The sequence below is a fragment of the Castor canadensis genome, chromosome 9 (genome assembly GCF_047511655.1).
Source record: "Castor canadensis chromosome 9, mCasCan1.hap1v2, whole genome shotgun sequence".
NCBI classification, from domain to species: Eukaryota; Metazoa; Chordata; class Mammalia; order Rodentia; family Castoridae; genus Castor; species Castor canadensis.
Window position 1 is genome coordinate 143794541 of NC_133394.1, and position 25340 is coordinate 143819880.

The 25340-nt window shown below is 43.7% G+C and overlaps 1 protein-coding gene across 6 annotated transcripts in view; it reads left to right on the forward strand.

Moving 5' to 3' along the window:
- The window catches only part of Prom1 (prominin 1), a 101027-nt gene that overhangs the window by 10417 nt on the left and 65270 nt on the right, over positions 1-25340 (forward strand). For all 6 annotated transcript variants that reach the window (XM_074042571.1, XM_074042575.1, XM_074042576.1 and 3 more), the window contains one exon: positions 24815-24870. In XM_074042571.1, coding sequence (XP_073898672.1) covers positions 24815-24870 — 56 coding nt within the window. The remainder of the gene's footprint in view (positions 1-24814; positions 24871-25340) is intronic.

The window sequence follows — 25340 nt, forward strand, 5'->3', positions numbered from 1 at the left end:
TTTCAGTTTTATGTGGCTGTGATTAATTTGTCACAAGTTAAGACCCAGATCTGAACTATTCTAATGAAGCAAAGTGATGTGGAGGGGGTGCGGATCTCATCTGTTTTTAGTTTTATAAAATTGTCTAAAGCAACCCTTTACCCTGTTTTGGTAGATTTTCAAAATTAGCTTTAGGATGGTTGACCTATTTCAAAAAGCATTTTTGGCTACTCTGATTTGCCCCTGGGATCCGCTATGTGTGGGTGTGGAGTGGGTAAGGCAGAAGTGGGACAGGGAAGAGAGACACTGTGCCCCTGGAGTCTGGGGCAGCCTCAGGGTGTTGCAGTGAGCATAGAGCGCTCTCTCCTACAGCTAACGAAGCTTAGACGATCAAAACAGAGTTGGTCATCAGGACTCTGTGATGTGTCATGGCACTCAGTGAGGGAGGAGCCACCATGGCTGGACCTTGCTGGTAGGATTCCCTCTGCCTCCCACGTGGGGTCCACTCTGCACCTCCACACTTCATGCCTTCTCCTCAGCCCCTGCTCCTCTGACCCCTGACTCGCAGTGGTGGAGACCCAGGCTGCCACATCACGGGTTTTAGGTCAGCTTCCTGAAGAGTGGCTGGGAGTCCCTTCTCTTCCAGTGTCAATTCTAAATTCCCAGGTAGGGCGCCCTGACCCCCCCGTGACAATCACTTACATGAATCTATTGAGTAATTGTGGTCAGGGTGGCACTCTGGGTGCCTGGCCACTGAGTCACCACTGTCACTGTGACATTAGAGGTAGAGAGAGGGGGTGGCCAGGTGGCCAGCCCAATAGGTGTGATTGTGCCAATGTCCACATAGCATTGGGCTCCAACACTTGTGTGTTCTTACCTAGTTCACACAAAGCCAGCATTGTCCTTTTGAGGTCACATGACTCATTTGGCAATGGGTCTCACTATAAATAAATAAATAATAAATAAATAAATAAGGTCACAGAGGAAAGAACTCATGAGTGTCGTCCTGCTCCTCCCTCCGGGTGTGGGTCACTGCCTGACAGCCTGCAACAATCCTCTCCTTCCATCCAGCAGTGTTAGGGGACTTAGACAAGTTGCCCACTCTGAACTAGGTCCTGTCTGTGTCTGATTTGACAGAGGAAGAAGCTGAGGCCCAGAAGACTGAGTGAATTGTCAGGGCTGAGCTGGGTTTGAATGTGAGTTGCTGGCTGTGAGTTTGGCCTCATCATTGAGGCCATCACTTGTACTTTTGCCCAGAAGGACAGTGAGACTCAGACGGCTTGAGGGAGTGTCTCAAGGTCCCTCGTGGTGATTGCCAAGAGGCTACACCCAGCTTTGACCCAGGGTCCTGGGACCCCAAGCCTGGCTGTTCCCCAGGCTGCCTATGTTGCCTGTACGGAGCAAGAGATGTGCTGTGTAGACTGCTTCTAAATGTCACCAGTGCCTTGTGTGTGTGCGTGTGCGTGTGAGGTGCCAGTGCTAGGGGGCATGTCCCAGGCTGTAATGGCGCTGTGATCCTGCGTGTTTCTCAAGCTTCACAGGATAGCCTTTTAGCCAAACTGAAAAACCCATCCTGCTAACCCTTGTCCCATTTCCTTGTCTGCAAACCCCCGGAGGTGTGATAATAGAGGCAGGTTGCGCACAGGCAGGAAATGTCTTTTGAAAGACACAAAAAGTCAAGCTCTTAGCTGTGCAGACCCAAGATGACATTCTACAGGAGGTCTCCAAACAGGAGATACAGGGAGGCCGCCCCAGCAGCTGAGGGATGAAGCCAGCCCGGTGTATAGCATCACTTGTCTCCTTGGAACCAGGCAGAAGTGGAGTCTTTTAAGTCTGCATTTGGAGAAGCAGCCGAGGTGTGGTCTGGACAGGGCAGTGCCAAGCAGAGCTGCCAGGAGAGATGGCAACTACTTGATTATTTCTAGATTCAGAGAAGAGTTCTGTGCTCCGAGTGGTGGCGAAGAGCCTGCCTCCTGGAACCATTGCCTGGGTTTGAATCCTGCTCTGTGATGTTGGCCAAGACACTTAACCTCTCTGTTCTTTAGTTATCCCTCTGTAAAATGAAAATTATTAATTGTGCCTACTTTTTGCATCATCACAATATTTAAGTAAGTAACATTTGCAAAATGGAGTGTGACTGTATAAGGTGCGTGTTTATCAAAAACTTTTAAATGAATCTCGGATCTTGGTGATCGCTTGGACAAGAGAGGTATTTATCTGACCCTCACCGTATTAGTTTGTAAGACAGCTATAACAAGTGATTCCAGTCTGGATGCCCTGAGCCATCCCAAATGCATTCTGTCACAACTGCAAGCCACTGATCTGAAATCCAGGTATAGGCAGGGCCTGGGGATCCTCCCTTGCTTCCTCCCATCTGATGGCCCCAGTTGTCCCTTGGACTGTGGCAGGATCACTGCCATGTCTGTCTTCACAAGACCACCTTCTGGGTCTCTGGTCCGAATCTCCTTTGCTTCTGCAGACACCTGGCATTGGGTTTAGGCCCCACGAAGTCCAGGATGAACTCATTTCAGCATTGTTAACTTAACGTCTGCAAAGACCCTTTTCCCAAATAACGTTGCATTTCCAGGAATTGTCTGGAGTTAGGACTTGAGTAAGTCATTTTAAGGGCCACCATTCAGCCTGTTACGTTTCTTACTCCATTCACTCAGTAATGTTGTGCAGCTCAGAGGTATCAAGGAATGTGCTGAAGGTCATATTTTAAAAAAATGAACCAGATTGAATTGAAACCTCTCTCTCTCCCTCTTTCTCTTGGTGGCACTGGGATTTGAAATCAGTGCTTTGTATTTGCTAGGTAAGTGCTCTACCACTTGAGCCATGCTCCAGCCTTTTTTGCTTTAGTGATCTTTCAGGTAGGGTCTCCTATAGCCTCTGTGTAGTTTGCATTATGGTCATGCTGCCACCATGTCTGGCTTACTGACTGAGATGGAATTTCAATAACTTTTTCCTAGCCTCAAGCCATGATTCTCCCAAATAGCTAGGATTATAGGTGTGAGCCATTGTGCCCAGCCCTGACTCTCATTTTAAGTGCTCATGGTTCAATTTTGCAAATACTTAGTGAGCCTCTCCTAGTGTGAGCCTGGTGATACTTGGCCACTGGCATTGCTGTGTTTGGGTTTCTCTTCTCCAAATGCTGACATTCAGCCAAGAAAACCTCTCCTGCCTACCCCACAGTCAGCTGTGGCCATGGACAGGCTGGCCCACACTCAGTTTGAGGTGTGTATGGTGTGCGCAAGGCTGTCCAGAGAAGGAATTAAACATGGTGGGGAAATCAGAGGAGGCTTCCTGGAGGAAGGAGTGTTTGAACTGAGCCATGAATGTGTGGAGGAGATAAAAGCAGAGAAGGATCCAGGTGGACACAGCTGCACAAGTGAGGCTGAGCGAGGCAAGTTGACACGTGGGCCCACGGAATGTGCCAACTGAACTTCTTAAACAAATTCCTGTGGATCATTTTGAGTATATACAAAAGCAAAAGCAGGATTGTTTTCCCCATGGTGCAATTTCAACCGGACCCATCTTGTTTTTGCTCAATCCCCAGATAAACCTCCTGATTCTTCGTTTATTTCCAAGCAAATCTCAGTCATTCTGACATTTCATGGGTGATGATTTCAATATGCATCTCTAGAACTCAAGACCCAATGCTGTTAGTGCAGTGTAGAAAGTTTATCACTAATTCTTTAATACCAAATGTTCAGGAAGTGTTCAGATTGCTTGACTGTTTCGTAGCTAGTTTTTAAATCGTTTGTTTGAGTCAGGGTCTGAATACATCTCTCTTTAATTAATCAAACGCCTTTCTTTTCTCACTTGCACTTTATTTGCTGACAAGCCAAGTTGCTTTTTCTGTTGTTCCCCAGAGGCTGACATTGGCGGTTGCAGCTTCCAGAGGTTCTTTGCCATGTTCTCTGTTCTGTTATCCTCTAGTGGAGGACTGCCTCTCAGACGCCCCCGTGGCTACGTCCATGAACGCTCGGTCCTTTATTTAGGATGACATAGTGTTTGTACAATCTGTGCACATTCTCTAGCTACACAGCCCAGGCTGAACTCGAACTCCTCTTGCCTCTACCTGCTGAGTGATGGGATCGCCATGCCTGGCCTCTCATGAACTTAAATCACCTCTAGGTTACTCGTAACACAATGTAAATATTGTTATTCTGCATTTTTTAGGGAATAATGAGAAGAAAAAGAAGTCTGCATCTGTTTGGTAGAGGTGTATTTTTGTTCAAATATTTTCAAACAGGTGCAGAATCCCTTGCATCTAGAGGCGTGAGTGTACTTACAAAGACCAGGTTCAGGTTCACCCTTGAGGTAAAACCGTTTATAGACGGTGGCACACATTTGCACCTGGAGACAGAAAATTGTTGGTTGTGTCTGTATTTCAGATGTTGGCAGCACTGACGGTCAGCGTCTAGACCCAGTCACTCATACAGGGCCCAATCCTTTCAAAATTGTTTGTAAGCCTGCTCTAAAATATATGAAACCTTTTAAGAAAGAATAGGGTACCTTGCATGTTTTGTAACTTGAATTTTTCACTTAAAGTGTCGAGGGCATCTTTCCACTTCTGTTCCTCTTACAGTGTTGTCTAAATTTAAAAGGTTCTTTTAAGAAAGGAACACAAAACATTCATTCACTGATCTTTTGATGTAGGGCCAACACTTAAAATTTGTTTGTATTATGGGTTAATTGTTTGAAGTTCCAAATTAGTGTTTCTGATATAAATCACACTCAAAATACATCCTTTATAATTTTGGTTTCTTTGTTTTGGTTTCTTTTAAGTGTAACAAAAGCAAAAACACTTGGAGTTCAGAGCTCTCCATTTTTAGGTCATCTTTGTTTCTCCCCAGATTTTTACAGTTTACCCACACACTTTCATCCAAATCACTGCCTTTATTATGTCTTTGTAAAACATTTGACTCGAACCCACGGCCTCAAGCATGCTAGGCAAGTGCTCTACCTCTGAGCTAAACCCCCAGCCCCTTGTCTTAGTTTCTTAATGCTCTCTTGAGTCCATCTTTCTTCAGTTGGTGTAATAGTCAATTCTTATATACTGACAGTGGTACTTACTATACATTAAAGCGGAGGGGAGAGGCTTGGGAGACCCCGTATTATGGGTTGAATTATTTCCTCTCAGAGTTCATATCTAACTCCCTGTACCTCCAAATGTGGCCTTATTTGGACTATTGTCACTGCAGGTGCAATAATGAGGTCATACTGGAGTGTGTGTGTGTGGGGGGGTGTGACTTAATCCAATATGGCTGGTGTCCTTTTAGGCAGGAAAATTTGGAGATAGACACACACAGGACAGGCAGAATGACAAGTGAAGGGAGCTTGTGCTGCCACAAGGCAAGGAGCCAGGACAGAGGTGGGACAGATTCTTCCCTGGAGCCTCAGAGGACTGTGGCTCTGTCCACACCTTGATCTTGGATTTCATTGTACTGCTTGTTTTCCAAATAAACCTTCCCTGCTGAACAGGGAATTAAAGTCAAGCCTTCCTGGCTCCAAGGTCCCAGTAATCTTGCGTTTGTTCAGTCTATTTTTAGGAGTTCTGCTCTTTTGCTTTTAGAAGTTTTTGAATTGAAATGTCTAATTTCATTTTTATTCATATTTCCTAATAGTAATTAACACTACAAAATTTTTGCTGAAAATACTTTGGGCTTCATCCTATAGATTTTGAAATGTGATATTCTCATTTTTATAACATTTATTGCTCTTTTTAAAATCTAGATTGACTAGTGTCGTTTGAGTAAATTTTACTGTTCTGAAAGACAATGATAAAGAGTAAATATAGTCAGTTTATTTCAAAGCATTATGTTGGAGGTGTGGCTCAAGAATCACAGTGCCTGCCTCACAAGCACAAGCCCTGAGTTCTAACCCCATAGCAGAAAAGAGAAAATCTTTAGCTGTGAGTTCTAAAATCCCATGGCTTTGTTCTGAGCCTCAGCTGTAAACCTGGAGTGATCTGAGTGACTGTCTTCCAGTTCTCTGGGGTCAGGAGGAAAAGTGTCCCTTTAGTTACGGTTAGGATGTTGGCGAGGCTGTGTTCATTGTGTTCCCAGAATTTCCTTTCTGTGAGGACACTGGGGAAAAGAAGAAGGAGAAGAAAAAAAGTAACTTTTCCTAACAGCCTAAGCAATTCCAGGTGGCTACTGCTGGAAACTATACAAGTGACTTACGTTTAAGGTGCCCGACTCCCTTGCTTTCTCCCTCCCTCCCTCCCTCCCTCCCTCCCTCCCTCACTCTCTCCCTCTCTCCCTTTCTTCCTTCCTTCTTCCCTTTCTTCCTTCCTTCTTTTCTTCCTTCCTTCCCTCCCTCCCTTCCCTTCCCTCCTTCCCTCCCTCCCTTCCCTTCCCTCCTTCCCTCCCTCGTTCCTTCCTTCCCCTCCTTCCCTCCCTCACACCTGGACTTATTTATGTTATAATTATATACATATGTATATGTATGTATGTATATTTCTATGTATATGTATATATGCATGTGTGTATATTTGTATGTCTATGTATATATGTGTCTGTATGTAGATATATGTATGTTTGTATGTATGTATGTCCCTGTAAGCCTATAAAGACATAAAAAATCCTGGAGACAAACAAAACTAAAATGAGAAAAAAAATTCTAAAAATAAATAAGATTAAAATCATACAGGTCAAATTGAGTAGGGAAGAGAAAAGCAGCAGAAGGTGACTTACAACTAGGATGGAGAACTAGGGGAAGCTCCCCTCCCCCTCCCCCTTCTCTCTCCTCCCCCTCCCCTTCCACCTCCCCCCACCCTCCCCTCCCCGGGATCCAGCATGGAAGCAGCTCCCTGGCTGGCCTTCCTTCCGAGAGCTGATGGGTTTACAGTAAGAGGCTTGAGAGCCAGACGTGCTTAGGTGACATGTTCTTATTTGGTGTTTCTCTCGCAGGACCTGTAAATTCCCAAGTGGAGACTGTAAATGTTTCACTTGATGCTGATTAAATATGATGCGCTTATTAATTGAGTGCATGGTTCTCCTGGAGCCCATTCATCACTTTCTTATTGGTCTCACGTGGGGAGGTCTGGAGGGCGGCTGAGGGCCACCCGTGTGGTGCTCCACAGCGCCTGGTGTCAAGAGCAGACTCCCAGTGCGGACTGCACGCTCGCAAGGAGACCACTGCACATGCAGCTGTGCGTGGAAACTAAGCTGCGTGGAACAATTATCTGCTCTGAGCTTCATCTCTGAAATGAGGCATGGCAGTAACAGAAGGAGACCTGTCTTCTCAAAGGCCACCTTGCTCACATGGAAAGTGGACGTCCTGTGGCAGAGTGTTTCAGATGTGTCCCCTTTTCTCTGGCAGGAGTGCCCATCCTGACCTTTCACAGGTGGGGGCTGCCTTTGGATCTTCCAGGTCTTCTCACGCTGGAAAGCTCAGGTGCTGGTCCCCCCGGGTCTCCAACCCAGCCCAGGGCCTCTGATCTCACACTGGGAGACCTCCCCTCACTTTGACCTCCACAGCCCTGTGTTATGAACCTCCCTTTGCCTCCCTCTCCCACTGAGGCTGTTTTCTGGAGAAATCCCACATCTGGTTTCAGCATTTCCCAGTTGTTACATTTCTCCCTTCCTGCACCCAGCAGCTGACTGCTTCTAGCACACATCACAGCTGTGCCAGCTGGACTCACTTTGCTCGTCCATCCCCGGCTCCCCAAGGACAGTGCTGCTCCTGGCAGCCCCACTGTTACCCTGTAAATCCTCCTTCCCACCTCCTGCTGCCATTCCTCCTCCTCTGTCCCCAACCTCCAGCTGAACCCTCCCGGCCAGCCAGGGACCTCCTTCTGGATGGAGAAAACAGATGGAGCCCCGTGAAAACTGGCTCATCCCTGCCCTGTCTTGTTTCTGGTTTTTCACAAAGGTTACATATGCATAAGACATTTTTTTTTTCTGCTTAGGATTTTTTTTTTCCTCCAGTAGGGTTTTAGTCAAAAGATAGGATTGTTTTCCAAAGGTTTTGAAAGAATTATCAAGTTGCCAGAAGGTTTTAAGGGCTTATATCACCTCCAATAATTTGTTGAGTATTTAGAAATGAATAATAAATGACATCACATCACATTACTCTGCTAGTGACGTTGACTGTTTCCCCATTTTTTTTTTGTTTCCTTTTTTGAGGAGTTGGTCTGTGAAATGACTTTGCCTTGTGTATGCAGGAGTGTGGTAGTCTTTTTATTATTCATTTGACAACCCCAATTACTGGGGTCTGAACTCAGGGCCTTGTGTTTGCAAGGCAGGCGCTCTAACACTTGAGCCACACTGCCAGCCCTTTATGCTTTAGTTTTTTTTCACATAGCGTCTCGTTTGCCTGGGGCTGGCTTTGGGCTGGGATCCACCTATTTATTCCTCCATAGTAGCTGGGATCACAGGCATGATTCACCACACCCAGCTTGTTGGTTGAGATGTCATCATGCTTTGTGCTGTCAGAGATCAATGGACTCTGCATCACGTGTTTACTGTGAATTGTCACTATTCGCTGAATTAGACCATTTGGCTTTGAGGAATATGTAATTTAGAGGAGCTGGCTCATAGAAGAACTGATTGGACAAGCAAGTTGGAAGGACTTGGCTGTCTCCCAGCACACAGGGACGGGGTGTCTCCTTTGTCCTTCCAAACTGGATTGCTGGAGCTTGGAGTACAGTGGGAGCTCTGGTGTCACTGTGCTTTGATGACCAAGGAAAACAATTGTTAAGTTCTTCTTTGCAGTATTATTATTCACCGGAAACAGGACAGACATACCTTTTTTTAAATTTCCTTTATTCATATGTGCATACAATGATTGGGTCATTACTCCCCCCTTCCCCCCCTCCCCCTCCCTTTCCCCCCACCCCCTCAGACATACCTTTACATACTTTCACTTTACAAGAAGTATGTGTTCATATAAGATATTAAAAGAAAATAGTGTCTGTTTTCACCCACAGATAACGATTTACATTTTGCTTGACTGTTTTTCAGACTTTGTTTTAGATGGTTGGCTTGCAGAGCTGAAATCACTCCATTCCCATACAGAATGAAAGCAGCAAGATATGACCTAGAAGGAGTAGACTGTAGGTCATCCGGCTTTGAACCATTGACTTGCAGGTCCCCTCTGTATGCAGTTATCTAGGAATGACTGCACTTGCAGGCTTAATGATTTTTTTTGTTGTTATAATAAATGAGATTTTAAAAAATAGGCCCCACATTTAAAAACACGCTGGAAGCTCACACTTACAGCTACAGTTGGCTTATGTCAACTCTGCCATTGGAACACCTGTGTTTTAAAGTTCAAGAATAGTTTGGGGTGGGGTTTAACTTTGTCAGAAGCGCTTGACTGCTTACCTGACCCCACCTGAGGAAGTGAACATCACTCAGAAACTTCCTACACAAAACAAAACTTCTTAAGGATAGTTAAGAAGAATAAAAACCTTGTTTGTGTTTCTAGATTATTTTCCCCCCTCAAGGAAAATATCCCTGCCAAGAAGAATGTTTCTTTCTTAGATCTCATGTATGTGTTTTGGTGAGTGCTTGTGAGTTTTACTGAGTACTTGGCATAGGTGCATGTGGTGAGTTAGGGGTTGGGATTTACGTGGGAGAGACATTTCCTTCTTTAAGGAATGGCAGCCTCACTGGTGAAGCAGACATGTATTTCCACTAAATAATAGTCTGGGGAACATGTAAGTCAGGAGATCACTAAATGTCACAAGTGAGTAATGGGTTGTAAATATTTAATGGTGGGGGCAGTTAACTGAGGACCTCCGGTTGTAATTTTGAAGGATGGGGGTTTGATCACTGGGGAAATACAGCAAACCTCAGAGGCATGTTATGGGATCTGGCTGCATTAGAAGGGTTTTGCTTTTTTTTAGTGGGGCTGGAGTTTGAACTCAGGGCCTCACACTTGCTAGGCAGCACTCTACCAATTAAGCCATTCCACCAGCCTAAGAAGGGTTTTGTTTGAAGAAGACCTAATTGTGACAACCATCTGTTAACTTATTAACACCGATGGGGCATCTTGCTAAAGGGCTATGTGCACATTTTTTTTAAATGAAGAATATTATCTCCGTTTTACAGATGAGAAAATTGAGGCTCAGGAAAGTAAATATCTTGTCAAGATCACACGCCATGATGTATCAGACCTGACATTTGAGCTCTGAATCACCTGGCTTATGGTGACTATATAATTCATCATACGAACTATGGCATTTTAAGAGTAAAAGACACTGTTGGTCATGATTATGCCAGGACAGGTGTGAGGCAGGACTGTTGGGACAAGCTAAGGTGCATGTCTGGTCACTCTGACACCAAAGCCTGTCCTCATTTTGATTTAGATTGGAAGGCTCTGGTGACAATGTGAATAGCTTTCAAGACAATTAGTGCAGACTAACGTGATGGGAGATGCACTGTGTGTGGGTAGACGGCTCCGGTAGTGCTATGTAGTCCAGAAAGGAGTACAAGAGAGATGAAAGCCAAAGGAATAATCCGCAGGTGACCTAATTAAACGAGGGTTACATGTGATGAAGACCTGTGCTCGTTTCTGTTTCTTTGTTGGTATTGGGGTTTGAACTCAGGGCCTTGCACTTGATAGGCAGCTGCTCTACCAAATGAGTCATGCCTCTAGCCCTAAAGATTTATCTGCTCCTGGCTCCCCACCTCTTTCCCCTTCTTCCCCCTCTCTCCTTCCTCCCTTCTTCCCTCCTTCCCTCCCTCCCTTTTTTCCTCCCTCCCTCCCCTCCCTCCTTTCTTTCCTTCCTCCTCCCTTCCTTCCTTCCTCCTCTTTTCTTTGTTTTGTTTTGTTTTGTCTTTCTTTTGGTGATAATTCTGTTTGAGCAAAAATCTGAATTGGGTGATGGAGTGTGAGGGAAGTCCAATTTCTTCTAACTTGAAAAATTTTGAAATTTCTCACAACTAGAAAAAAGAATATGATGAATTCTTGTGAACCAGTTGCCTAGAGAAAAATTACCTGGCTTTGTCAGTTTCCTTCATCTGTTCTCTTTCCTTTCTTTTATCTTTGCATTTTTCTTTGCTGAAGCACTTAAAGCAAGCCCAAGTGTACCATCATTCTCCTAAGAAATCATTCTGTCTAAGAAATCTGGGCACTTCCTACTTCCCACAACGTCATTACCAAGTCACCAAACTTAATAAGAATTTTGGTTTTTTACTATTAAGTTTAATACTCATATCGTCTCAATTATCTTTTTGTGTTTCCTTTTTTTTCTTGAGTCAGAATCCCAAGAAGGAAGGAAGGAAACCATAAAACATTGTGACTCTGCAAAACTGAGTCAAAAAGTTCTGAACCTGACACACCAGGAAAATTGCTTACCTGGCTTACTAGATTTTGAAAGTAGAGCTTGGAAGAGGAGACGTGATTGCAGAGAAAGATGGATGGGGCCCAAGTTATATTTTGAATAATTGCAAATCTTTAGCAATGCTGCAGCAACAGTACAGATGAACACTTGCTGTTCTTTGCTTAGAATTATATTTTGCCATGCCATTAAATATGTCAGCATGCATAACCAAAGTCTCCTACAGAGCCATGTGCAAATATGACTCTTGGGACAATTAGAATTACTATAGTGCTTTTCTCTATCTGATGGTGCCTATTCTCAAAAACTCTTAATGATTTGTAGTTTTTATTGAAATTAACTATTTTACCAGGGACACTACATATGGTATACATCCCAGTCTACTCTGTCAGGAGGCACGGGATGTCAGTTTGTCCCATAACTGGTGAAATTAAGTTTCATTATTTAATTAAGGTGGTAGCCTCCAGATTTTTCCATGTCTGCCCTGTTTCCCGACAGTCATTTGCCTAGTGCTTTTTAGGGGCCATAGGTTTTTTGCTTTAATCAGTTACCGCTGCTATAGTTTGGATCTTCAGTGTTCCCCAAAGGCCTATGTGTTCAGGGCCTGGTCCCAGAGTGGTGTTAATGGGAGGTGGCAGAACCTTTAAGAGGTGGCGCCTAGAGGAAGGTCTTCAGGTCACTGGGGGATATACCTTTGAAGGAGATTGTAGGACCCTGACCCCTCCCTCTCTCTTTGCTTTCTAGCCATGAGGTAAACAGCTTTGCTCTGCCGTGTGTTCCTGCCAGCTGTTCTGTCTATTTAAGGATATAAAATAATGGAACCAACCAGTCATGGACTGGAACCTCCAAACCTGAGAGTCAAAATAAACTTTTTCTCAATAAGTTGATTATCTCAGGTATTTTGTAATAGTGCTGGGAAGCTGACTAACACAATCACTATTTTGTTTTTTGGTTTAAACTTGGCCTCATTCTTGCTAGGCCGATGCTCTACCACTTGAGCCACTCCACCAGTCCTACAGTCTCTATTTTGGTTGTAAAATGGTTATGTTCTAGTTCTTTCATTGCTTTTCTGCTGTATCAGGAGAGTTTTGGTACCAGGTGACAGGAATAGGGGAGCCTGCATATCTCTGCTTCCCAACAACCTCATGGTAATTTTGTGAGTGCTCCAAGCAGAGCTCAGGATTCTGGATTCCATGGGAAGGCAGTGAGGAAGGCTGGAGATGCGGGCACCACAGGAGGAGGAAAAACTGAGTAGGCTTTCTACAGAAAGCCCAGGTACCTTGGCAGGGGGGTCACATGGTCCTAAACCACTCCTGTTCATCCTGACACTGGGTTTCCAGCTCAAAGCCAGTATTTAGGTATGAAAAGGGATCTTACAGAGGTTGTTTTATTTTGAAATGGAAAGCTGGTGGCCTCCAGGCATTTCCCTCCCTTCCTTTTCTTTTGGAGTTCTGTTTTGTGACTTTAAGAAAAGCAAATAGGATGACATCACATTTGTCCTGGACTCCAGGAAGTTGTTTTAGGGCCACCAAGCTTTTATTAATCCCAGTGTCGTTCTGAATGTCTCATGCTACTCTTGATACTGCCACACGGAATAATGGGAGACTGTTTAAATTCTGGTTCACTAAGCTAGAGGGTCAGAAGCCTGGTCCCTGCTTGCTTGTCTGAGGGAAAAATTATTTCGTGTCCAAAGACAGATTTTGCATTTTGACTACCTGGCCAGTTAACCACAATGGCTGTGCTACTGGTCACAAAGGAGGGACCTTGTCTGGGGTCTGAACTCTCAGATGTACCCTGATGAGGTCTTCCACTTCCACGTGACTTGTGCTCAAAACCCTGTACTCGGCACTTTGGCACTTTATGACATGAAGTCAGCTCATCCTGTGCTCAGTGAGGCCCCGGCACACAGCAGGCTCATCCTTTTCCTCACAGAATGGTGGAAATTTAGAACGCTTAAGAAGTTATGAGCTAACTATTAGTTGATGGTTCCTAGTCCTGAACAGGTCATTACTGATTACTGATTACTTGGCATTTGCAGATGAGGAAACCGAGGCCCCTGTGGTTAAGCCACCTGCCCAAAACTACACCATTATTATACGGCAGGATTGGAATTCCCTGCTATTAATGGTACGCTAATTGCCTGTCTTTCCTTTTCTCCCATCTTGGACTTTTTGTTTTATATATGTTTTTAAAAATGGTTTTTTTCTGGAAGTACTGGGATTTGAACTCAGGGCCTTAAGCTTGCTAGGCAGGTACTCTACCACTTGAGCCACTCCACCAGCTCATCTTGGACTATTTATTAAAGTGGCGACAATGAATTGCAGTTCCTTAAATATACCGTCTCATGCTCCCGTAGCCTCACACCTGCTGCTCCCTGTCTCTGGACTTCCTCCTTCCATTGATACTTTGGCCATTGTACTCCTCTCATAAGACACAGCCTGCACATCGTCTGTTCTGGTTAGTGTGTCCTTGCTCCTCACCACTGCCTGCACTGGCCTGCTGGGGTTGAACTTGTGAGTTTGTGTCTTCTCAGAGACTGGGAGCCCATTGAGTACAGGTGGCACCTTTTCAGCTCTGTAGCTTCACCATCCAGCACTGGGTCTGGGTCTTCTTGGGGCCTATTAACATCTTGGAGAATGAAAGTTGGATCATGCCATTATATATGTGAGGGAACTTAGGCCCCAAGAGGGTAAGTAGAGTCAGTAAATGGAGGACCACAAGTAAATCCCAGCTATGATTTAATCTGTTACTGACTGTGAGCAGATGTTTTGGCAATATTTATCTTGGATTGAAAAGCCCAGCGAAATCTCTATTCATGGCCTTCTGCTGCAGCTGTACAGCCACTGCCACCACCACCTTTGGAATGTTTGCTTTGTGTTAAGATGCTGTTCCAAGTGTTACGTGCGTTATTTCTATTGCTTAGAATGATCCTGCAAGGCAGGTATTACCTCTCTGTGAATTCAAGTAAATGACTGAGGTTTCTTCACATGCAAAAAGGTGGCCAGGGGAGATCTGGACTTGAAATCCACTCAGTGTGTAGTAGAAAGAGCAATGGGTGTCAGTCATCATTCAGACCATCCTGAGTGTGGGTTCCTGCCCAGCTCACTAGGCAGCAGTTGCTCCCTATTTTGGAGGTGAAGACGTTGAGGCCCAGAGAGTGCTTGCTGTTGAAGCCATAGTCAAACCAGCTACATAGCCTGTTGATGCTGGAGGCAGAGCTGGAAGCCAGTTCTGGCTGATTACATATTGCTTGCTCTTCCTGCCCTGCCAACCTGCCAACAGTGCTTGGCTTGGTGGGTGACTGGAGGTGCACAGCAAATGGTCTCTTCTCTCCCCTCACCTTCCTCTGAGGCCCGCTGAGAAAGAGTGAAAGGGGGAGTTGCATCCACAGGTCAGGGACTTGAGCAGACCAGGATGGGTTATTCTGTTATTTACAGAATTGACACTGGACTAGTGTTTGGTTAAAAAATCTATTTTCATACATGAGTACAAAATATTTCCACTACATTTGCCCTCCTACACCCTTTCCTTATATCCTCCCCCACCCCCACTGGTACCAAAATGAGACATGTTGACACTATTCCAGAAATGGGGGAAGGGAGATAAAGGAGAATGATGGAGGGGGTGAATTTAACTATGATAAATTATAAGAACTTTTGTAAATGTTACAGTGTACGCCCAGTATAGCAATAATAAGATAATAAAAAAAACCTATCTTATCTGTCAGTCTATCTATCTACCTGTGAATTAATTTAAAGAGAGTAGAACGTTCTTATTCAGCACGATTGTCACCAGTAGTTGGTAGGTTTTCCTTTTATGATAAATAGTGTACTACACGTTCTACACAAACTATGGTAAAACCTGATTTACACTTCCTGGAGCTAGGATTTTTAACTTTATTGTCTTAAGAACTATGTCTTCTTTATGTTCCCCTCCACACTTTTTTTTGTTGAAGGTGGGAGGGAGATAGAAGAGTATAGCAAGAAAATTATTTTATTGAAAACATTAAAATTTTTTTTTTAAAAATTCAAATCAACTCGAACTATTTATACCCTCCTCCCCCGCGGCCCCAATCCCACACTTTGTCCCTGTGAGGCTGTTGTCACATAGAACAAAGTGGGGTTCAGTGGATTCACATTCCCACAGTGCTGTCATTAAGATCACATGACCTTTGGTCAAAACGTAATTCAAACCATATGCCTTTCAAATTCTCCAGGCACACTTTTCCAGAGGAAGAGCAGAGACAAAGGCTGTAAATAGAATTTCACTTTCCAGTGAAATAGAATTTCACTGTAGGGAGGAAATACAAATGTTTTGGCAGTGGTCCTCCTCCTCCTCTCCCTGGCTATGGGGGAGCCAGATTCTCTGCAGTTCCCTCCCTGGGAGGCCACCTAGCCCAGCACTTACCTGAAAGGCAGCTTTGCCAAGGATTCCTGGTTCCAGGAGACCTCAGAAGTCTTGCTGAGGGAGGCCAGAGCACCTGCTAGCTTCCTCTACTGGAACTGGAAATGATTGAAGGGTAGTACTGCTCATGACAGCCTGGGCATATCACATGCTCAGTGGGTCCAGGTAAAGAAATCGCCATGTGTGAGCACATGGCTGGCAGAGAGCCAAAAGGGCCAGGCTGGTCCCTGAGGCTCCCTCAGAATAGCTTCCTCTGCAGTGACTTTTCTGAGTTAGTGCCAGGCTGTAAATTCTAGTAAGAGCCAACACACAAGGCAAGCAGTCCAGTTAATGAAAGGAAAGGAACTAGAAAGTGTCGTGCTGACAGCTGTCAAGATGGAAGAAATCACAAAGGTGTTCGAATTATTATTTTTTAGGCAGGGTCTCGCTATGTTCACATCGGTCTTGAACTTCTAGGCTCACTTAATCCTCCTGTCTCAGTCTGTTGAGTGCTGGGACTTCAGGTGGGCCTCCTTGAATCCAGTTTTGGCTTTGTATTTTAGATAAAGGAAAAGAGGCTCCTTTAACCAAAATATTTGGTTATGCTCTTGGAGGTGGAGGGATACATTTGATAAGTCTGATAAACCTGACTTGGCTTCTAAGTGACCGAAGCATTGTTCCTTTTTATTAAACGTCAAAGCAAAGCGTTTAGTTAGTTGGCGTGAGGATTTCAGTGGGTCCATCAAAACATTTCATTTTGTTCCATGAAACTGAAAAGCAGACTTGGAGCAGGAAGTGATTGTCCTAACTCCAAAGGGGCTCAGGGAATGAGCCCAAGAGTGGCAGGTCAAGTTCATTCCATTGCAAATGACGGCAGACACATCTACATCAGATCACTTGAAGGATGGGATTAGTTTTTTTTGCTTGTTTATTGTTTCCCTAAAATGTGACACTTAAACCTTTCAAGTGACACAATTCTCTAGTTCTGTCATTCTTAATGGAAATTTTTTAAGTCAGCACATTCCAAACATTGTCTTTTGGGGGAGTGTTTAAAGGTGAACTGTTAAGATAAGTTGTCTTCAGAGACTCTGTGTGGTCTCCTCTCCTTGCACTACCTGGGCTCTGGTCGCTGTCCTTTGCTTGGTGTTGGTTCAAGTTGTCAAGAGTTGGTTAAGGGTAGTTTATGCCCCCACTCTGAAACAGAGCTTTCTCAGAGACATTCTGTCCTGTTAGCTACGGCTCTGTTTTCTTACAGGAAACAGACCTGACTCAGAGTGATTGAAAGTTTTCTGTGCCAACTCAGCCAGGTTTTAGAACCCAGTGACTTACTCAAACACTAATCTAGGTATTTGGGTGAGGTTAGCATTTACAGTTAGTTAACTATTTACTTATTTAAGTGATGGGATTGAACCCAGGGCCGTGTGAATGCTAAGTGTGCACTCTTAGCACTGAGCCCCCAGCCTACAGTTAATTAACTGTAAATAAAGGGCATTACCCGCGATCATGAAGGTGGGCTTCATCCAATGAGTTGAAAGCTTTAGCTGGGCAAAAATTAAGGTTTCTTGAGGAAGAAGAAATTCCGCCTCAAGACTATAGCATTGCTGGTGGAGCGGCTCAAGTGGTAGAACACCTTCCTAGCAAGCTTAGCAATCATGAGGACCTGAGTTCAAGCCCAAATGCCACCAAAACCAACTAACCAAACAAACAAACAAACAAACAAAAAAAACCTGTAGCATCAAATCCTGCCGGAATCACCAGCCTGCCCTATAGATTTCAGACATCAGCAAGCACAGTCTTAAGGCAAACCTCTGCTATTTATATCTGTATCCATAAATCTGCAGCTCTATTTCTTCATTGGTTCTGTCTTTCAGAAGCACTTTGATAGATGCAGGCAGTTCTTCCCAGAGTGTGAGCTTGGGGAAGAACGAGATCAATGCTGGGTCCCCTGAATCCTGACGCTCAGTATGTGATCTGAGAGTGCTGCACTGCTCTGAAGCGCCTGCATTGAGTGTGGCCGTTGTGGTTGTGAGCTGATGAGGCCATTCTCACTTACCTTGAGCTTGTGGTTGGAACTGGGATGGCTAACACAAATCTACTTTTATTTTTATAACTGTTTTTCCTTGTGGTGCTTGAGATCGAACCCAGGACCTGGAACATGTTAGAGAGGGGTGTGCCGCTGAGCCACCCCCTCAGCCTACAAGTGTATCTTGAAATAAGTGCATAGCTTGCTTTTATAATAGGTGTCATCTTTACTTACTTCCCTTCTAGCTAGAGGACTCATACTCAAAAAAGGACTGGACTTTGTATCAAACGACGGACAAAGAGTATGAATTTGTATGCCTTAAGTTAAAATAAAATGTCAAAGGGTGAGCCCATTCTTTTTTTTTTTTTTGGAATGAACCTTTTAGCTGTCAGAACTTATCATACCTACTTTGTTTAGTCAATGTAGATGTAAACATTTTCATACAATGAATTGGTTCCTCAAAATTTTTTTTGATAAAAGATAAACCGAATTAAGTTATTTAAATTATCTGGACATTTCTGAATTTGTTTAAAGTAAGGAGATGTTTTCCTGTTGAGACATTTCCATTTTAGAATTCCGAATTAAGAATTAAGATGTTTTAAAGCATCAAATTCACACCCAGTACCCAGCATGCCTATATCAACAGAGAAGGCCGAGCCTTAGTGAGTTACCGCTGTAATCTCTGAACCCTTCCCCAGGGTGCCCTGGGAGAAATGCTGGTGATCACGTTAGCCACATAAATGTTTATATGTGCACCAGCTGGCCCTAGAGCTGGACTTCCATCTGCATTATCCTGCAGAAACAGCTTTCTGGGCCTGGAAGCTGGTTCTCCCAACCCATCTTAGGCCATTTTGTACACATAACTCTTGGAGATGGTGCCAGAATCTTAAGCCAAGTTAGCCTTAACCGCTACTTGATGCACATTTGAGGGTATCACTGTTACCCGAGAGCATTTTCCTTGAATATTTTGGTGGAAAAGCCATGCTGGAATTAATGGATTTAACAGGTTATGAATGTGTGTTTTGTAGATTGGGAAAATCCGGTTAGTAGTAAAACTTTTGAAGGCGTGTGGACGTATGTCAGGGCTGTGGGTAACTAAGAAAGCTTTGTAGACAGGTGGATGAGAAGCAGGCAGGAGGAATGTTTTATATGAGTGATACTGGCCTTTATTTTAAAGTGATTTTTGTGGGCATGAATGCTTCTTCATGCATGCTTTTTTATGAGTGCAGGGATTCGGGTCTCAAATGAAGATTGGAATTTGAAATCTTAGTTTCCATTAGTGCCAGTCAGTTGACTTCACCAAATCTCTGTCTGCAGATGTCATGCCTGTGTATACCCTCTCCTGAGAGAAATGAGTTTTTTCTCATTCTTTGCTTGGTCAGAATTGGCAGGATAGGATACAGGTAGAGAAGGTGTCTTAATGCATTTCGTATTGCTAAGAACATAATACCAGAGACTGAATCCGCTAAAAGAAAAGTTTATCTTGGCTCAGAGTTTCAGTCGGGGTCACGGGGTCTCAGCTAGTGATGGCCTTCTTGCTGGCTGAGTACGGAGGTGATCCAGGGTATCACGTAGCATGCACAAGATGTAGCCAAACTGGCTTTTATGACAGATCTGCTCTCAACATAACACGTTAATAGCAAGGCTGCGTTAGCTTATTCATGAAGCCCTGATCGCGTCTTAAAAGTCCATCCTCTGTCTCATCATGGAGATTACATCTCAGCATGAGTTTTAGAGGGGACACACTAGCAGGAAAACATGCCACAAGAAAACAACACAGATCTCAATTGGGACACTTGTTTTTAGTTAAGGAAAGGAACGCCGGCTGATACACAAAATAAGCCTAACTCCCAGTAAGAACAGTTTATTTCTTAGTCTTCATGTAGAGGGAGCAGGTAGGATATAGTGTTCTAAGGATTCCATTCGCTCTACCTCATGGTTCTGCCATGCCCCTGGCCTTCAGCATTCTCCACAAAATCCTCGGCATTTGGAAGGCAGATGGGGACGTAGCAGGCATAAGGCTCTTTTGGGAGGTTAATTCAGAGGCCAGGAGTAGAAGTGGGTGCATATATGCCTGTTCACAGTCTGCTGGTCAGAACTCAGGTCACGCGGTCCTGCCTAAGTGCAAGGGGCCTGGGGAATAGAGTCGATCTGTGGACCACAGAAGAAGAGACCACACGTGGATAAATGACATCCTGTGCCACTTACTGAGGGGCAAAGAGCACAGCGCCGAGGGTCCCCGGGTGGAGGTGCAAGACGCTGACATGTTGGTGTAGCTTATTATTTGTGTTTTATCTGTACTTGTTGGGTGTTCTACTTGGTTTGCCTTCCTGCCTCTTGATCACTCAGGAATTTGGGCAACAATTTGAGGCAAGTTGTCCAACTTTTTTCTTTTTTTTTTTTAAGTGCCTGTAGAAATGGTTTTGTACCTGGAAAGAAACAATTATGGTTGTGTTGTGTTTGATTTGGTTTGGTTTGGTTTTGCTTGGCTATGTAGCCAAGGCTGTTCTCGAACCTCCTGCCCCAGCCTCCCCAGTGTTGGGGTCACAGGTGTATCCCACCGTGCTCTGATCTATAGTATGTTTTAAATAATTTTTAATTACTAAAATTCATTGTACATTTGTAAATTTGGGTGTTTGCAAGTCTCTAAATTGAACTTGAATATCATTATTTTCTGTTTATAAAACTAAATCTGAATGAGCTCTCTCACTTTGATCAGTGTCAAGCGAACAATTAAGACCTTAGCACAGAGCCACGTGAGGGACCCCTGATCCATGTGTGTTTAAGAGGGGCTCCATGTCTCTCTGCAGAGACACCTAACACTGTCGTGCTCTTAATTAATCACATTTCCAAGCAAACACAGGAGACCAAGGCAGCCGACTTACGAATCCCATCAGCAAAATCTTTCCGAGAGCACTTAAGCTCAGTGCAAATCTGAATGGCAACTGCACATGAGAGTGGTTTTTGAAGTCTATTCATTTTGCCAAGTGAACGTTATGGGGCAGGAGTTCCACTCGGCCCAGCTCAAGCCAGAACTGATGTATGCATTAAAAGCCAGTAAGGAACAGAAATGTCTTAGTGAAACTGCTCCTTCTGGGCCCGATTTTGCACCCCTGCCTCCTTCTCAGGGTGTGTCCTCTAGAAAAATATCCTCAAAGTGGAACTCCCATGGCGTCCCCAGGACTGTTTGGCACAGTTCTCCCATGTTGATGTCATTCTTAGACTCTGGCCCTGTGCTTGGAGGATTGTGGCAGTGGCTTCAGACCCACATCCTCTACTACCAATCTGGGGGAGAGAGACAGGGTGAGTATAGTGACCATTTCTCCTTCAAAGAGCCAAGGCTTGGGCCTGTCACCGACTGACACTAGATGGTTGGCTGAATCCCAAAGTAAGCTCTATGGCGGAAGGGTGGAATGTGTCCAGAAGTTCTCACACTTTGTAGATCTCAAATCTCCTCCAACTCTTAAAAATTATTCAGGTCCCCAAAGACAATTTATTTGCACCTATCGACCTTTGCCAGATTCTATGTTAAGATGGAAAAGATGCTAACATTTATTTGTTAATTCACTTAAAAATAATGATAGTAAGAGAGAGAAGAATGAGATTGACTTCTATGTTTGTGCAAATCTTCTTGACATCTGGCATAGTGGAGGTCAGCTGGCTTCTCGTATCTATATCTGAATTCACTCTGTTGCACTAGATGGTTTTGGTTGAAGAATAACGAGTACGTCTGGTCACACAGAGACCATAGCTGTAAAGAAGGGCTATTTAGTCATCTCTTCAGATAATTGTAGATATTTTTCTTTGATACTACACCAAAACTGCGCAAGTACTAGTTTTTTTTAAAGGTTATTTTCAGTGTGAAATCTGGATTCATTGTTCAGACTTTGATAGGTTAGAATTCCCTGGTCTGTCTTCAATTTTGCGTGTTCTTTACCCAGGCAGGATTTTGTGACATCTTGCATTAATCATCTGGAAAATACTGATTCAGTGAGTTTTTCAGTCCACTGTTCATGTGTTTCATTTTATCAAAAAATTCTGTAATAGCCCTACTGGTCACACCAGGAAAGCTTAATATTGGGATGTTGTCAACCTGATCGCTGTAGAAGTGAAGTTTGCAAAATTCTAAATTTTTGCTTGAAACTCAATTTTATCATTGGCTATTAGTGGCTTGCTTAAAGTTGCAGGCTCCACTTCCTGCATTTTTAGAGAAAAAAATGGCTGCCAGATACTCAAGTCAAATTAACAGTGGTTTAATATCTTTTCTCTTTCCTTCCTTCCTTCCTTCCTTCCTTCCTTCCTTCTTTCCTTCCTTTCTTCCTTCCTTTTTTCATCCCTTCCCTCCTTTCCTCCTTTTCTCCCTCCCTTCCCTTCTTCCTTCCCTCCCTCCCTTCTTTCTTCCTTCCTTACTTTTTTTTTTTTTAATGTGTGGAGCAACTGGGTTTTGAATTCAAGGTGTCATGTGTTAGGCAGGTATGGTCCTAGTCTTAGTCTTTCTTTCAAGGAAAAAGATGGTGTCTCATGAAAAATGTAGCTAGTTTAGCTCACGACTGAACCACTGGCACAGATGCTTTATCTTGAGACATGAGGCCATCATTCTTTGGTGTGCGAGAAGAGCTTCATGCAGACTTCTCATTTTCTTACCCAGAATAATGAAAAAATGTGCACTCACAAATTAGGGTTGAGTAAAAAATATCTTTTAATGCTTTGTCAAGAATATTCCTGGTGCAAGCTGGTGGAATGGCTCAAGCAGTCTGCCTAGCAAGCATGAGGCCCTGAGTTCAAACCCCAGTACTGCAAAAAAAAAAAAATAGTGCAAAGGACTTCATCATTTAATGTGTCCTTTTTAACTGTGCAGTCAGTGTATAGAAGCAGCCATCTATTGCTTTTTTTTTTTAAACAAATGTCAACACAGTGAAATGACATTTTCCAACCTCAGGGACATCCTGAACACATCTTGGGGCCTCCCAGGGAGCCTTGACTACTCTTGGAGATCTCTTGGCATAGTCCAGTGAGGACCCATCTTTGTGGGCCTGGGTTCACAGGCAGTGTTTTGGTTTAGTTTAGTTTGATTAATGTTCAAATGAAAAGTTGAAAACTTTTTAACTGCCAAAATAGCAGTCTTGCACACTACACTTCACACACAACATTCCGTAGGCTACGTTTTCTAAATCTCTTCATTGAATAATAACCACAGTGCCTCCTGAGTCCCAGCATGCCTTTTCATCTATAGAGGTGTCTCCCTTACCCCTAAGCCATCCTTTCAGAATGGAGACTTCCGTCATCCTGTTTTGCAGAAGAGGATTTTGTCTTTTGGGGGGTGGCACTGGGATTTGAACTCAGGGCTCTGCACTTGCTACACAAGCACTGTACCACGTGAGCCACACCTTCACCCTTTTTGCTTTAGGTTGTTTTTTAGATAGGGTCTCACATTTTTGCCCAGGATGGCATTGGACTTTGATCCTCCTACCTAGGCCTCCTTTGCAGCTGGGATCATAGGCCCAGTTATTTGTTCAGATGGGATCTCTTGAATTTTTTGCCTGGACTGGCTTTGAACCAAGATTATTCATGATCTCCATCTCCCAAGTAGCTGAGATTGCAGGTGTGAGCCACCACATCCAGCTGGTAGTTAGCTCTTCCCCAGAGAATAGACACTGAGTAGTGATAGGGCTCAGACTCCTTTCCACCTCTTCCCTGCTTTATCTTTGTTATGCTGGGGATTGAACCCAGGGCCTCCTCGTGCATGCTAGGCAAGCACTGAGCTAAAGCCACAGTCCTCCTTCTAACTTTAAACTAAATCAAGACCCTAGATCATGACGTTATGAGCATGACTGTGTAATTATATTTTAATTACTAGATTCTTCTTAAAATTTTTTCTTTAATCCATTCTACTACTTCTCATATAGTGAAATTCATACAGAAGCCGAATCTGTAAGATCAACTAAAGCTGAGCTGGCTTCAGGAGGAAGCAGCCTGTGGTGTGAGGCAGCTCCTGGTCCCTGTTGTTCCTGGGCAGCCGCCTAGGGACTGTGGAAGAGCACGCAGGACCCTGGGTCCCTACTGGTTTGAAAAGCCCGGTTCCTGTGACCTAATCTTTGAACATCTGCTCAGGTCTCTTCTGTGTACAGGATGAAGTTGGTTTCTAGAAAGCTCTATTGGGAATGGCTTGTTTTGTTTTCCAGAGTGTAAATCTGAATGCCATAATTTTAAGAGAGGATTCACTCACTATGGGCTTTCTTTTGTCCCCATAGTGGCACTCTTCAGTGTGAGGGGTACAAACAGAGCACTGCAGAAGCCTGGGCCTGGGGGAGAGAAGATGGGGCAGTGAAGTGGGAAGGAACCTGGACAGAAGGGAGACCTGGCCTCCTCTGTCTCCCTATCAGTTGCTGTATGACTCTTTAGAAAGTCCCTCACTACCTGGGCCACTGGTGGCTCAGAAGAAGAGGCACCTCACCCTTTTTTGGTCCCATAGCTATGTGAGCATTTGAATGTGTATGGAAAAGTGCAATTTTGCATAGTATTTTAGGCTTTTCATGAACAGTTTAGAGATTGGAAGCTCTTGGGGGGGGTGGAGGTCTGGCTCAAGTGGTAGAGCACCTGCCTAGCAATTGCAAGGCCCAGAGTTCAAGCCCCAGTACTACCATCACGAAGGATGTAGAGTTACTGAACAATTGTGTTTGTGGTTCCAAATAAAAATGAGCAATTTCAGTGCAATGTTTCAGCAATGATCATTAGTGGGCTATCTGTGGTGGAAGGCCCTAAATTCAAACAGCAGTACTGCCTTAAAAAAAAAAAAAAGAAAAGAAAAAGGAGCCTAGTACCAGCGGCTCTCGCCTATAATCCTAGCTACTTAGGAGGCAGAGATCAGGAGGATCACAGTACAAAGCCAGGCCAGGCAAATAGTTCACAAGACCAAATCTCCAAAATATCCATAACAGAAAAGAGATGGCAGAGTGACTCAAGGTGTAGGCCCTGAGTTCAAAACCCCAGTACTGCAAAAAAAAGGAGTAAAATTATAATGCTATATATATGTATAATAATTTATAAGCACATTGATATGTGCTTTTTTCTATATATGCACTTTATATTCTTACTGAAAAAAATAATAGTGCTATTTTGTGGCTTTTCCCCAGAGACTATCAGAAGAATCATACAGAAGAAGGCAAATTCCTCAGTGGATTATGACAAGGTAATTTGTTTTTTTTTTATTTTTTATTTTATTTTGCTTTTATGGGAAAGTGATAGCAAAGTTTATTAGGAAAGGAGTACACTTTCAATAGATTGAAAACTGGTCATCTTTAGAGTGAGAATGAGAGCAACGTCTTGTTGATGTTTTTGTTATTAAAAATAACATGTAAGAGAAAAGTCTTAACTGACTTGAGAAGAAACAAATCTTTAAACAGCCATCATTTCAGGAACCTTTTTGACTAGTAACCTTTATGAGTATTAACCTACCTATAGATCCCATTTGAACAACAGAAATTTCGAAAAGGTATTTGAGGAAAATCTTTTAAGCTTCATGCTAAAAGTCTAAAAGGTAAAACTTGCCCAAAGAAATAGTAAGTTTCTTTATTTTAGCAAAGTGAGGGAGAACTCCCTAAGCAGAATTGTTTGAGAATCTCTAGAAACAATGACAGTGCACTTGGCTTTCCAAGATAG